At 37.0% G+C, this 14,467-nt stretch overlaps 2 protein-coding genes across 5 annotated transcripts in view; one reads left to right on the top strand and one right to left on the bottom strand.

Moving 5' to 3' along the window:
• Positions 1–6,128, top strand: part of polr3a (polymerase (RNA) III (DNA directed) polypeptide A) — a 64,899-nt gene extending 58,771 nt beyond the window's left edge. Inside the window, exon 31 of the mRNA XM_062055498.1 lies at positions 5,831–6,128. Coding sequence (XP_061911482.1) covers positions 5,831–5,979 — 149 coding nt within the window. The 3' untranslated portion in view covers positions 5,980–6,128. The remainder of the gene's footprint in view (positions 1–5,830) is intronic.
• Positions 6,038–14,467, bottom strand: part of qrfprb (pyroglutamylated RFamide peptide receptor b) — a 70,846-nt gene continuing 62,416 nt past the window's right edge. For all 4 annotated transcript variants that reach the window (XM_062055487.1, XM_062055488.1, XM_062055489.1 and 1 more), the window contains 2 exons: positions 12,993–13,090; positions 6,038–6,868 (listed from right to left, as the gene is read on the bottom strand). In XM_062055487.1, the coding sequence (XP_061911471.1) occupies positions 6,459–6,868; positions 12,993–13,090 (508 nt within the window). In that variant the 3' untranslated portion in view covers positions 6,038–6,458. The remainder of the gene's footprint in view (positions 6,869–12,992; positions 13,091–14,467) is intronic.

Genomic DNA, 14,467 nt, shown 5'->3' with positions numbered 1-14,467 from the left:
CTTTGTAGATCTCGGGTCAAGACAAGATCTTCCTGTGGATTACAATAGATCAAAGAAACCGACACCTTCATGTCGCTTCCCATCCTACACAGTGGAGTATATCAAGCCTTTTGCTTGGTAAGATCAAAGACAGCTTTTGTCCTCTCGCCGGGAACTCATGTCAGGGACATAACTCATGGGAACAGAAAGTTTTATGATAACTTACATACAATTATTCTGACATCCGGAGCACCAGATAGTTCGACATGTCTGGGTACGCGACGGATGGATAATCCTTGATATCACTCGACAGACAAATCTTTTTAGATAACGTATAGGGATAGATTTCATTGCATAGTTAGATTTTGTTGCTAGTATCTGTTTTAGTGGTAAGATCTAGGCCCCTTGCGTACTCCGGTAGTTCTCTCTCTCTGTTTGCTACAAAGTAGCCATATTGGACTTCCTTTATGGCAGGAGCGCTCTACTGTGTTTTTTTTTTTAAGAGTGACAACAAAAATGCTAGTGAAAGTTCCTTTCTATAACATATAACTAGAGATGTCCGATAATGGCTTTTTTGCCGATATTCCGATATTGTCCAACTCTTAATTACCGATCCCGATATCAACCAATACCGATATATACAGTCGTGGAATTAACACATTAGTATGCCTAATTTTGTTGTGATGCCCCGCTGGATGCATTAAACAATGTAACAAGTTTTTCCAAAATAAATCAACTCAAGTTATGGAAAAAAATGCCAACATGGCACTGCCATATTTATTATTGAAGTCACAAAGTGCATTCTTTTTTTTTAAACATGCCTCAAAACAGCAGCTTGGAATTTGGGACGTGCTCTCCCTGAGAGAGCATGAGGAGGTTGAGGTGGGCGGGGTTGAGGTGGGGGGGTAGGGCGTGCCGGGGGTGTATATTGTAGCGTCCCGGAAGAGTTAGTGCTGCAAGTGGTTCTGGGTATTTGTTCTGTTGTGTTTATGTTGTGTTACGGTGCGGATGTTCTCCCGAAATGTGTTTGTCATTCTTGTTTGGTGTGGGTTCACAGTGTGGCGCACATTTGTAACAGTGTTAAAGTTGTTTATACGGGCACCCTCAGTGTGACCTGTATGGCTGTTGACCAAGTATGCCTTGCATTCACTTGTGTGTGTGAAAAGCCGTAGATATTATGTGACTGGGCCGGCATGCAAAGGCAGTGCCTTTAAGGTTTATTGGCGCTCTGTACTTCTCCCTACGTCCGTGTACACAGCGGCGTTTTAAAAAGTCATACATTTTACTTTTTGAAACAGATACCGATAATTTTGAAACCGATACCGATAATTTCCGATATTACATTTTAAAGCATTTATCGGCCGATAATATCGGCAGTCCGATGTTATCGGACATCCCTACATATAACATATACATATAACAAGAGCACTTTGATTAGCATTTTCGCAGTGTGTCTTCAAAACAGAGCACAAGAGCAATGCTGTTTTTAAGAACCTACTGCAAACATGCTAATCAAAGATCCTCCGTGTGGCAGTAGTGCAGAGATGCTTTCATTCAGCAGTAGGTTGTTAAAAACAGCAGAGTGCTCCTGCCGGTGTTTATTTTATTTTTAAGGAGTGACAACAAAACACTAGTCAAAGATCTAGATCTAATATATGTCGAGCCCTTTGTTTAGCGTTTTTGCAGTTGGTTGTTAAAAACAGCTAATTGTATCTCAGGAGCCATCTTGTGTTTCTAAGAATGCTTGTCACAGATCCTCTGTGTGGCAGAAGTGTGGAGATGTTTTTAAGAACTTACCTTCATTTTGCAGCAGGTCCTCAAAATGACTGCTGTTAATAATCAGCTCCAGAAAGGTTAGGTCACTCGACGGCGTGCTTCGGCTTGCCAGTTGAAAACGATTTTTCTATTGCTGCTATCATTATTGTTGTTGTTCGCGATATCACCATTCATGATCATGGGACCGGATTTGTCTTTTTAACTGATCGGCTGCCAAGTCTTTACCACACAGCTATGTCCCAATTAGAGCCGCAATTATTCATTGAGTAAATGGATTGGTATAGTGAGGAAAATAAGTGCAGCAGGACTGCTCCAATAGAGCGCACATGAGAGCGGTCCACCAGTTAATGACGTGGCCTGCGTGGGCATGTTGTTCAAAGGAAAGCAACAATTACGAGAATGGAAAAAAAAGAGAAGCTGGCAAAGGTTTTGCGATCATTTATTTTTCTTGTTCTTGTTAAAAAATAATTTTGGGATCTTTTATTTTTCACTTTACAAAGTCAGGTAGTAAATCTCTGGATACAGAAAGACTTTGAGGGCAAACACCCAAATCTTGTAAATGGGAGCCATTAGTACTTTTTGCTTTTGTTTAGTGATTGTGCATTAGCCACCTTTTTTGTATAACGTACAGTAGGGAAGGGATTCATATGGCGCCATTCCTGGGTGGATCTTGCGGGAGGGGGGTTGGTTAATCATTTTGCAATGCGGTCTTCTACAAGGGTGGAAAGCGCCACTCTACATATACAACTGATGTTGTGGTCAACGTTGGAATTGACATAAAACACATTTTTAAAAAGTCCCACCCCACCCAAATTCGTCACGTTTCATGTCAGGTAAACCATGACGAAAGGGGCCATGTGAATCCCCATAGTGTTAAATACCACGAATATAAGACATTTTATTTTTAGCATTGCTGGCGTCGTGAAATTTTAAACATTTTAAGGTTTCATCATCCCACAAAAGCTGCATTTAGACAAAATGACGAGGAATCTCTCAACTCGGTGATTCGTAAAATGTGGCACGCAGGCTCCATCTAATGTTATGTCAAAAAATCATATAAATATTCAAACTGTGTGCAATGTTACAGCGGCCACAAATTAAATACACATGTTAAATAAAACCTTTGCCTTGTTTTTAATGAATACTTGGGCCTACTATGGCACTGTATTCTAATGTTGGTCATTATGGCGGTACTTGGAGAGTTTTCTGAGGCGGTACTTGGTGCAGGCATGTGATTTGAACTTAATGAAAAAGACTGAAATTAAGTCGGGGGTCAGGTACCCCCCGAAGCTCCTGGTTTTTCCGCCACAGATGGTTCATCTAGTTATTTACATTATTTTACTTTGGTTCATTCTCTCATTACTTTGGCATTGTTTCCTTGCCCGTATGTGGGCTCTGTACCGAGGATGTCGTTGTGGCTTGTGCAGCCCTTTGAGACACTTGTGATTTAGGGCTATATAAATAAACATTGATTGATTGATTGATTGTTGCTTTGATGGCTCTGACATGAGCCTTCCTGGCAAATTTCTGAGCAGCTTGCATTTTCCTTTTTGTTTCTACTTTAGTGGATTCCGCCTTGGATTTTATAGCCAATTTCCAAATGCAAACATCGTAACGAGTACAGACAATGTTTATTCTGTTAGCTAACTTCCTTTATCTGAATAGCCATTTGTAATTTGTAGAATGGAATAACAAATATCTTTTAGTCATGTTGTTTATGTTTCAAAATGATTCATCTATTCAGTGTCAAAATAGTAACAGTAGAAATAATAAACAAAATGTCAGCTACTCTCGTTGTAAAACACCAATGAAAATGAAATGTAGCATTTAGACAGGCTATTCTGTAGCAAAAGTCATCTCATGTCTGCCACAATCATGTGTGTTCTTAAATGTGTATTTCACGTCTTCCATGTCGAGAGCAGATTTGATTTGGGCTTACATGGTAAACAACTCAAACGAATGTGTTGGGCATTGTTTTTATCCTGACGCATACATTTGTCCAAATGTGGCCAAGTAGACGCATTGTGGGTTTCCTGGACGTCGTCTACATCGCTAAGGAAAATAATCCCTCTACCGTCTTCCTCTAGTTTTTTTAATATATAAAAACGCCCGATTGAATATTCCTTCTTCTCCTCTCCGACTCTCTCGTCGTCATTTGGGATATCTGTTGTGATTTCCCTTCTTGCCTCTGATTGGGCTGTCTGAAACTTTTTGCCCTTTTCTTAACCAATCGCGACTCATCATAGTAAACCAACCAACCAATCATGGATTGTCTTATACGTAAACCAACCAATCATCATAGATTGTTACCGTATATTTTGTCCCCTGCCCATGGAGTTGCTTCGCTACATAGCTTCAATTTTTAAGTTACCTTATTTTTCGGACCTTAAGTCGCAGTTTTTTTTCATAGTTTAGCCGGGGGTGCGACTTATACTAAGGAGCGACTTATGTGTGAAATTATTAACACATGACTGTAAAATATCAAATAATATTATTGATCTCATTCACGTAAGAGACTAGACGTATAAGATTTCATGGGATTTAGCGATTAGGAGTGACAGATTGTTTGGTAAACGTATAGCATGTTCTATATGTTATAGTTATTTGAATGACTCTTACCATAATATGTTACGTTAACATACCAGGCACCTTCTCAGTTGGTTATTTATGCCTCATATAACGTACACTTATTCAGCCTGTTGTTCACTATTCTTTATTTATTTTAAATTGCCTTTCAAATGTCTATTCTTGGTGTTGGCTTTTATCAAATACATTTCCCCCAAAAATGCGACTTATACTCCAGTGCGACTTATATGTTTTTTTCCTTCTTTATTATGCATTTTCGGCAGGTGCGACTTATACTCCGGAGCGATTTATAGTCCGAAAAATACGGTAATCATTTTTAATGAAAAAGCGTAGTTTTTACCACTGGATTATTAAAAAAGCATACTTATTACGGGAAAACCGTAGTTGTTGGCAGGTATGGCAAAGAGACGGATCAAGATTTAAACACACTGTAGGTCAGAAAAACGAAGAAAAACTGAAAATCAATTTTTATATTTTTACAAAGATAAAAAAGACGGATTTCCGACTTTAGACGGAAAAATCACCTGCCTGTTGATGAAAAAAGTTTGAAAACCACAGTTTTTTTCTTGCGAATTTAGCATTCAATAACACAGATTTATTAATACATTATCTGATTTACAACAATGCTAGCAAATTCTAAATGTAATAAGTAGGGATGTCCGATAATGGCTTTTTGCCGATATCCGATATGCCGATATTGTCCAACTCTTTAATTACCGATACCGATATCAACCGATATATACAGTCGTGGAATTAACACATTATTATGCCTAATTTGGACAACCAGGTATGGTGAAGATAAGGTACTTTTTAAAAAAATTAATCAAATAAAATAAGATAAATAAATTAAAAACATTTTATTGAATAAAAAAGAAAGTAAAACAATATAAAAACAGTTACATAGAAACTAGTAATTAATGAAAATTTGTAAAATTAACTGTTAAAGGTTAGTACTATTAGTGGACCAGCAGCACGCACAATCATGTGTGCTTACGGACTGTATCCCTTGCAGACTGTATTGATATATAATGTAGGAACCAGAATATTAATAACAGAAATAAACAACCCTTTTGTGTGAATGAGTGTAAATGGGGGAGGGAGGTTTTTTGGGTTGGTGCACTAATTGTAAGTGTATCTTGTGTTTTTTATGTGGATTTAATTTTTTTTTTAAAAAACGATACTGATAATAAAAAAAACGATACCGATAATTTCCGATATTACATTTTAACGCATTTATCGGCCGATAATATCGGACAGACAGATAATATCGGCAGACCGATATTATCGGACATCTCTAGTAATAAGATTTGTTTTTAAAAAAAAGTGCTATTGTGTTTACTTATGTTACTCGCTATAAAACATTTTCTGTTCTATAATCTATTGTCAAAGTTTCAGATCGGTACTCGAAATCGGATCAGATCTGATGCCCAAAAATGGATCGAGACATCCCTGGTGCTTGTTTGTAATATTGTTGTTGTTTGTGTTGCAGGTGTGTCAGAGTGCATCATCATGGGCATCCCAATGAACATCGCACAGGGCTCTTTAAACTCCTGCGCAAGGGCCGACAAAGATCCAGCCCCGCTGAAAAGGCCGCTCCTCTTCGATCACCCCGACTTCCACATTCCTCTCGTCACGTAAACGGTGAGGGAACACAACTTCACCGAGTATTTAAGTGCCTGAATATGTGTTCATATCAGAGAAGTGCTTTTGTTTGCAATTATTTATACCAAGAAACATCTGTTTTTGTATTTATGTTGATAATGCATTTAAATCCAATCGACAGATTCGCACTAAAATCACATTAATCCTATCTGTGTTATTTTTATCATGGAATAAAAACATGTGGATTTACGTGAACGTCTTTTAAAAAGCTAAGGCTCAACAATTTGTACCCTGGAAAAGTTCCACTCTTCGACAAGAGAAATTCGTACACATTTTTAATGTGTTAAAAAAGCATCTGCGCACAAAAAACAGATCTGGACCTCCATGAGACAAAGCAGACGCCATTATATTTATCACATAAAATTGGCAGTGAAGCGATTGGTATAAAATTGTCCTCCATTTGAAATGTGCGTCCTTCAGCAGCAAATGTCCTTGAAAAGAGTGCAAAAAAAGCCTCATGTCTCCTGAGAGTTGGCCGCGAGCTCCGTCTGAATGGTTGAGATCTTCTCACCGACCAACGGCAAGGTGGTTTCGCCGCGCGATGAACTCGATTGACCTTTGTCGGCCCTGGCCTGCTGCTGCTGCTGCGCGCCCTCTTTGGACTCCAGGAATTCCTCTCGGGTTTGCAGCCTGATGAACTGCACGGCGGCTTTAGGCGGAGGAGGCGGAGGGGGAGGCGTGGCGGCCACGACGCGGTTGTGCTTCCTCATGCACTGCGACAGCGTGGAGACGCAGCTCTTCTGGAAGTTCTCGTTCATGAAGGCGTACACGATGGGGTTGTTGAAGCTGTTGAAGAAGCCGATGGCCTGCACCACGGCGACGATCATGTTCAACGTCACGTCGTCGAATTTGTTCTCCAAGTTGTCTGTGGAACGGGAAACAGACCGTAAACACTCCAATCCACTTTATTTACCGTATTTTTCGGACTATAAGTCGCAGTTTTTTTCATAGTTTGGCCGGGGGGTGCGACTTATATGTGAAATAATTAACACATTAGCGTAAAAAATCAAATAATATTATTTAGCTCATTCACGTAAGAGACTAGATGTATAAGATTTCATGGGATTTAGCGATTAGGAGTGACAGATTGTTTGGTAAACGTATAGCATGTTCTATATGTTATAGTTATTTGAATGACTCTTACCATAATATGTTACGTTAACATACCAGGCACGTTCTCAGTTGGTTATTTATGCCTCATATAACGTACACTTATTCAGCCTGTTGTTCACTATTCTTTATTTATTTTAAATTGCCTTTCAAATGTCTATTCTTGGTGTTGGGTTTTATCAAATTAATTTCCCTAAAAAATGCGACTTATATATGTTTTTTTCCTTCTGTATTATGCATTTTCGGCTGGTGCGACTTATACTCCGGAGCGACTTATACTCTGAAAAAGACGGTATATAGCACATTTCAAAGAACAATAGAAGTTTCACGAAGTACTGCACAGAATTTAAGACATACCCGGTACATACTAGAAGAGTCAGTAATATAAAACATTTAAATATAAAAGAATAAATACATAAAATACATCAGAGAAAATAAAATGGACTAAAATCACACAACTCTCTTGCTGGTTTAAAAGCTAAAGAACAAAAATACAGTCGTGGTCAAAAGTTGACATACACTTGTAAAGAACATAATATCATGGCTGTCTTGAGTTTCCAATCATTTCTACAACTCTTATTTTTTTGTGATAGAGTGATTGGAGCACATACTTGTTGGTCACAAAAAACATTCATGAAGTTTGGTTCTTTTATGAATTTATTATGGGTCTACTGAAAATGTGAGCAAATCTGCTGGGTCAAAAGTATACATACAGCAATGTTAATATTTGCTTACATGTAGGGATGATACTCGAAACCGGTTTTCCCGGTTGTTTGATAAGAAAAGAACCGAGTCCTCGGACTCAAATCCCTTTTTGAGAACCGGTACCCGTTATCGAGACCACTATAGTAAAGGAAAAGAGTTGATTCTTTATTCGAATCCCGTCCCGACCAGAAATGCTCCGTAGGACATCACAAGAAATGACGTCACGTAGCTCAGTCATTAGGCGCATATAGCGAAAGCAGGAAAACAATGGAAGGCAAAAAGCGCTCCAAGGTGTAATAAAGTTCAAAACAAAAGCTATAATCCATCGAATAACTTTACTGAGAGATTTGAGCAGGGTAAAACACATGACGAACACTTTTACGACCAACCGGAAACATAGCAACCAGGCTAGCAACGCACCTCCTTTACGGCAGCTGTCGCAACGTTCTTAAAACAACCGCAGCACATACATATATATACAACATATCTCCCTTTTTTGTTTTTCTTTCCTTGTAAACAAAACAAAATCACACTGTAAATGTGTTGTCTGTCTAATTATAAATAATGCAGACGAGGCGTGTTGGCTGAGTTCTTGACGTTTACTTTCACAGCGTGGCAACATGCAACACTTTTCGGGGCTACTGCGCATGCTCGTAACTCCCGTTGCATGCTGGGTAGTGTAGTTGTTATATTCTCTAGCTCATAACATTTTCCCCCCATAAAGAAATAATGTTAACTCCATAAAGTGTATTTCTTTTTTTAGCTTTAACTTTTCATTTTTTAGCATTGTAACCACATTTGCAAACAACTTTTCTCTTCATAGAATTTTCTTTCAATAAAGAAATAAAGTGCAAAAATGTCAAAGCATCATAACAAACAGTTATGTCAAATAGCAGCAGAAGTGCACTTTTTGGAGAGCTGTATTATTTTCAGTTTTGTGCCCAAGGGACTGATTTTATTTAACACTATATTATTATTTATACACCTATAGTGATCACAGAGACAGCTTGTTTTTGTGTTACTGTATATATTTGTTTCTCTGAAAAATCCCACTTAATATACTTTGGGTAACAACAGTCAATATTTATTTATTTTATTTTATTTTTTTAGGTGGGTAACAGTCAATATTTATTTATTTATTAGATTTAATTTTTTTATTATATAATAAAAGTGAGCTTTTGTTAAACCAAATAGTGTTTTTTTCCATATACAACAACCTATCTGGACTCCATAAGAGAATCGATAAGGAATCGGTTCGATAAGAGGATTCGATAATAGGCTCGAACTCAATAATTCCTTATCAAACTTCATCCCTAGTTACATGTCCCTTGGCAAGTTTCACTGCAATAAGGCGCTTTTGGTAGCCATCCACAAGCTCCTGGTTGAATTTTTGACCACTCTTCTTGACAAAATTGGTGCAGTTCAGCTACATTTGTTGGTTTTCTGACATGGACTTGTTTCTTCAACAGTTGTCAACAGGACAATGACCCCAAACACACATCAAAAGTGGTAAAGGAATGGCTAAATCAGGCTAGAATGAAGGTTTCAGAATGGCCTTCCCAAAGTCCTGACTTAAACGTGTGGACAATGCTGAAGAAACAAGTCTGTGTCAAAAAAAACAACAAATTTAGCTGAACTGCACCAATTTTGTCAAAAGGAGTGGTCAAAAATTCTACCTGACATGTATACTGTGTGTATGTACATAATTTATCAATTTTTTAACATATTTTTTTATATACATGTTACAAGTTATATATATTTTATTATTGAATGTATCAAATGTGATGAATATTTAATGGACCCCAACGGAAACAAGCCTTTTGGCTTTTTGTGCCATCCATTTGCCTTTTTAAAGCATTACACGGATTCAATTCTTTTAAGATGTCAATAAACTTCTCAATCTATCAAAAAAAACAGAAGCTTGTGGATGGCTACCAAAAGCGCCTTATTGCAGTGAAACTTGCCAAGGGACATGTAAGCAAATATTAGCATTGCTGTATGTATACTTTTGACCCAGCAGATTTGCTCACATTTTCAGTAGACCCATAATAAATTTATAAAAGCACCAAACTTCATGAATGTTTTTTGTGACCAACAAGTATGTGCTCCAATCACTCTATCACAAAAAAATAACAGTTGTAGAAATTATTGGAAACTCAAGACAGCCATGACATTATGTTCTTTACAAGTACACTACCGTTCAAAAGTTTGGGGTCACATTGAAATGTCCTTATTTTTGAAGGAAAAGCACTGTACTTTTCAATGAAGATAACTTTAAACTAGTCTTAACTTTAAAGAAATACACTCTATACATTGCTAATGTGGTAAATGACTATTCTAGCTGCAAATGTCTGGTTTTTGGTGCAATATCTACATAGGTGTATAGAGGCCCATTTCCAGCAACTATCACTCCAGTGTTCTAATGGTACAATGTGTTTGCTCATTGGCTCAGAAGGCTAATTGATGATTAGAAAACCCTTGTGCAATCATGTTCACACATCTGAAAACACTTTAGCTCGTTACAGAAGCTACAAAACTGACCTTCCTTTGAGCAGATTGAGTTTCTGGAGCATCACATTTGTGGGGTCAATTAAACGCTCAAAATGGCCAGCAAAAGAGAACTTTCATCTGAAACTCGACAGTAGAGATGTCCGATAATTATCGGCCGATATATGCGTTAAAATGTAATATCGGAAATTATCGGTATCGGTTTTTTTATTATCTGTATCGTTTTTTTTTTGTTTTTTTTTGTTTTTTAATTAAATCAACATAAAAAACACAAGATACACTTACAATTAGTGCACCAACCCAAAAAACCTCCCTCCCCCATTTACACTCATTCACACAAAAGGGTTGTTTCTTTCTGTTATTAATATTCTGCTTCCTACATTATATATCAATATATATCAATACAGTCTGCAAGGGATACAGTCCGTAAGCACACATGATTGTGCGTGCTGCTGGTCCACTAATAGTACTAACCTTTAACAGTTAATTTTACTCATTTTCATTCATTACTAGTTTCTATGTAACTGTTTTTATATTGTTGTACTTTCTTTTTTATTCAAGAAAATGTTTTTAATTTATTTATCTTATTTTACAAATTTTTTTTAAAAAGTATCTTATCTTCACCATACCTGGTTGTTCAAATTAGGCATAATAATGTGTTAATTCCACGACTGCATATATCGGTTCATATCGGTATCGGTAATTAAAGAGTTGGACAATATCGGAATATCGGCAAAAAGCCATTATCGGACATCCCTAACGATCACCTCTGGATTTTAAACGGGTTTTTGGGACAACAAGAAGAAACCCCACTTGTGGGGGTGTACATTTTTAAAAGGTCTGACATATATTGTGGGGCTAATCCGTTAAGAGATTTAAACACAATCAATATTTTAAAATGAATTCTAAAATGAAGTGGGAGCCAATGAAGGGATGCTAAAATGGGGGTAATGTGTTCATGTTTTTTAGTGGCAGTTAAAAGGCGAGCAGCAGCATTTTGGACTAACTGCAATCTGGTTCATTCCAACGTAGATGGAGTTGCAGTAGTCCATATGTGATGAAAAAAAAGCATGGATTACCCGCTAGTGTCTTTAAAAGATCAAACTGATTTAATTTTCGCTAAAAGTCTTAAATGATAAAAACTAGATCGTACAACGGAGTTAATCTGCTGCTCCAATTTAAAATCATCGTCAAACTTAAAACCAAGATTTGTGACCGTTGGTTTTAAATAAAGCATCAGGGGGTCCCGGTCACTGGGGTGAGCAGTCTGTTTGACTTTTGAGTCAAATACAATTATTTCTGTCTTGTTCTCATTTAAGTTTAGACAGTTTACCGCCAACCATGCTTTTATGTCCTCAAGACAATTTAAAAGTGATTTTCAGATATGACCTGAACAATTTCAAGGGTGTGCCTTTTAAACCCACACATTGTTCTAAGCGACTACTGAGGGTTGTGTGATCCACTGTGTCAAATGCGGAAGTTAAATCTAGAAGAATTAAAATGGCAGGGTCGCCAAAATCAGTGCACTGCAAAAAGTCAGTGTTCAAAAACAAGACAAAAAATTAATAAAAATTAGGGGTATTTTATTTGAACTAAGCAAAATTATCTGCCAATAGAACAAGAAAATCTGGCTTGTCAAGACTTTCCAAAACAAGTAATATTAGCTAACCTCAATGAACCCAAAAATACCTTAAAATAAGTGTATTCTCACTAATAAGTGCACTTTTCTTGGTAGAAAAAAAAGAGACCTTTTTGCTCAACATGTTGAAAAATATTCTTAAATGAAGTAAATGCTAGTGCCATTATCTTGACATAATGATATGCGCTTGGCATTACATTTCTTGAAACCAGCAAACTTATACTAAAAACTAATTTATTGTTCTTAATGGAAAGGCAACAAGGCAACCGCTTGTTACTCTCGGGGTCTCCTAGCCGCTCAGGCAAATCATATGGTCTAAAGATGCATTTTTCCATCGACAACATGACATCATCGCGCCAAGTGCGTGCTCTTTCAGTCAATTAGTGCGCACATATACAGCCTGTCCCCCGGCCACATTTTTTTAAATTGTCATTTTGAAGAATTTATCTGAATGTGCATGAACTATTTCTGTTCAAAATAGTTAGAAATATCACATGTTAAATGTTTAAATATTAACTGTCAGTTTACTGTACTGTGCCAACTGTACTACTATATGAGTACATATTTTCTATTGTTTCATTGAAAATAAAACAGCTAAGTCTTTTTGGCTGTCATCTGTTTTGATTATGAGACACAATTTTGTCAATTTTTTCATGCTTGAAATAAGAAATTATTACTTTAAAAAAGTAGTTTTATACTTGTGAGTGTTGATGACACAGCTTTGCAACAGTTGATATTCTAGTTTCAAGCATGTTTTACTCAATATAGGTCATAAAAGCTCAGCAAAAAGCTGTAATATCTTACTGAGATCATTTAGGACCAAAACCCTTAAAACAAGTAAAAGACTAACATAAAATCTGCTTAGTGAGAAGAATTATCTTATCAGACATAAAATAAGCAAATATCACCCTTATTTGAGATATTTAATCTTATTTAGATTTCAGTTTTTGCAGTGTGGCTATTAAAAGGTCGTTAAAAGCCCTTATAAACACTTCAGCGTCCGCCATGAGGCTCAAAGTGTACTTACAGTATTCAAAGAGCATGTGGACGGTGTGGAAAGGCGCCCAGCAGACGGTGAAGAGCAGGACGATGGTGATCATCATCTTGACGGCTCGCTTCTTTTTCCTGAAAAAAACAAGGACAGGAAGTTCTACAATGTGAGTTGCCTGAAAGGAAACTCATCCAAAGACCTTGTAATGACCAAAAAGACATTTGGCTTTAATAGACCTCAATTTTGGTTGATAAAAGGGGTGTAACGGTTTTGTAGATGCCGCGGTATTACGGTTTCTAAATCTTTGCAATAATGCCGTGACGGCATCGAACGAAAACTTGGTGAGTGTGATTTTATTTTTTTTCTGGCTCTTTTGCTTTGGCGGGTTTGAAACTAAACTACATTTCCCAGAATCCTCTGTGGAGCGTGGGTCCGCAATGTGGCGGCGTGAAGCGAAAGAGCAGGAAGTGAAGTACGAAGAGGAATTGTTTTTTTTTCTCCAAAATCTGTCAATACCTTTTTAAGTTATGTCGCTAACAAACAGACAAACAAACCCTGGCGGAGGTAATAATGCGCCACGTTCGTCTCGAGTGTTCCAAGCCAAAACAGACTCGCTCTAGGTGCACCTGCTGCACATTGAACTACTTGATAAGCTACCATCACCCGGAAAAGATGAAGCTAGTGAAGTTAAACGTCAGTTTGTGAGGCGTTTGCATGAATAAAAGTTCAAATGTGAGTTAGATTTTCTGAGGAGCATTTTTTTTTAAACTGATTAAAAAATTGAGCATTATGTTTGTGTTCAATTACAGTACCGTATTTTTCGGAGTATAAGTCGCACCGGCCGAAAATGCATAATAAAGAAGGAAAAAAACATATATAAGTCGCACAGGAGTATAAGTCGCATTTTTTGGGGAAATTTATGTGATAAAAGCCAACACCAAGAATAGACATTTGAAAGGCAATTTAAAATAAATAAAGAATAGTGAACAACAGGCTGAATAAGTGTACGTTATATGAGGCATAAATAACCAACTGAGAACGTGCCTGGTATGTTAACGTAACATATTATGGTAAGAGTCATTCAAATAACTATAACATATAGAACATGCTATACGTTTACCAAACAATCTGTCACTCCTAATCGCTAAATCCCATGAAATCTTATACGTCTAATCTCTTACGTGAATGAGCTTAATAATATTATTTGATATTTTACGGTAATGTGTTAATCATTTCACACATAAGTCGCTCCTGAGTATAAGTCGGCCAAACTATGAAAAAAACTGCGACTTATAGTCCGAAAAATATGGTAAGTGTGTTTCTCCTAAACATTCCTGCCTCTTCATTTCACACACTATAGTGTTTTAAAGTTGTTTGTTTTGGACATATACCACATTTTATCTTACCGTGGCTGTAGGAGCCTAAATGCTGTTTAAGTTCATTTACATTTTATGGAAGGTGCTTTATGTTTATTCAGCCAAAAGGGGACTATTTACTTTATTTAAATAATA

This window comes from Entelurus aequoreus, linkage group LG08 (genome assembly GCF_033978785.1).
Source record: "Entelurus aequoreus isolate RoL-2023_Sb linkage group LG08, RoL_Eaeq_v1.1, whole genome shotgun sequence".
In the NCBI taxonomy this organism is placed as follows: domain Eukaryota; kingdom Metazoa; phylum Chordata; class Actinopteri; order Syngnathiformes; family Syngnathidae; genus Entelurus; species Entelurus aequoreus.
Note: the sequence above shows the minus strand (reverse complement) of the source record. Positions and strands in the feature narration are given on the sequence as shown.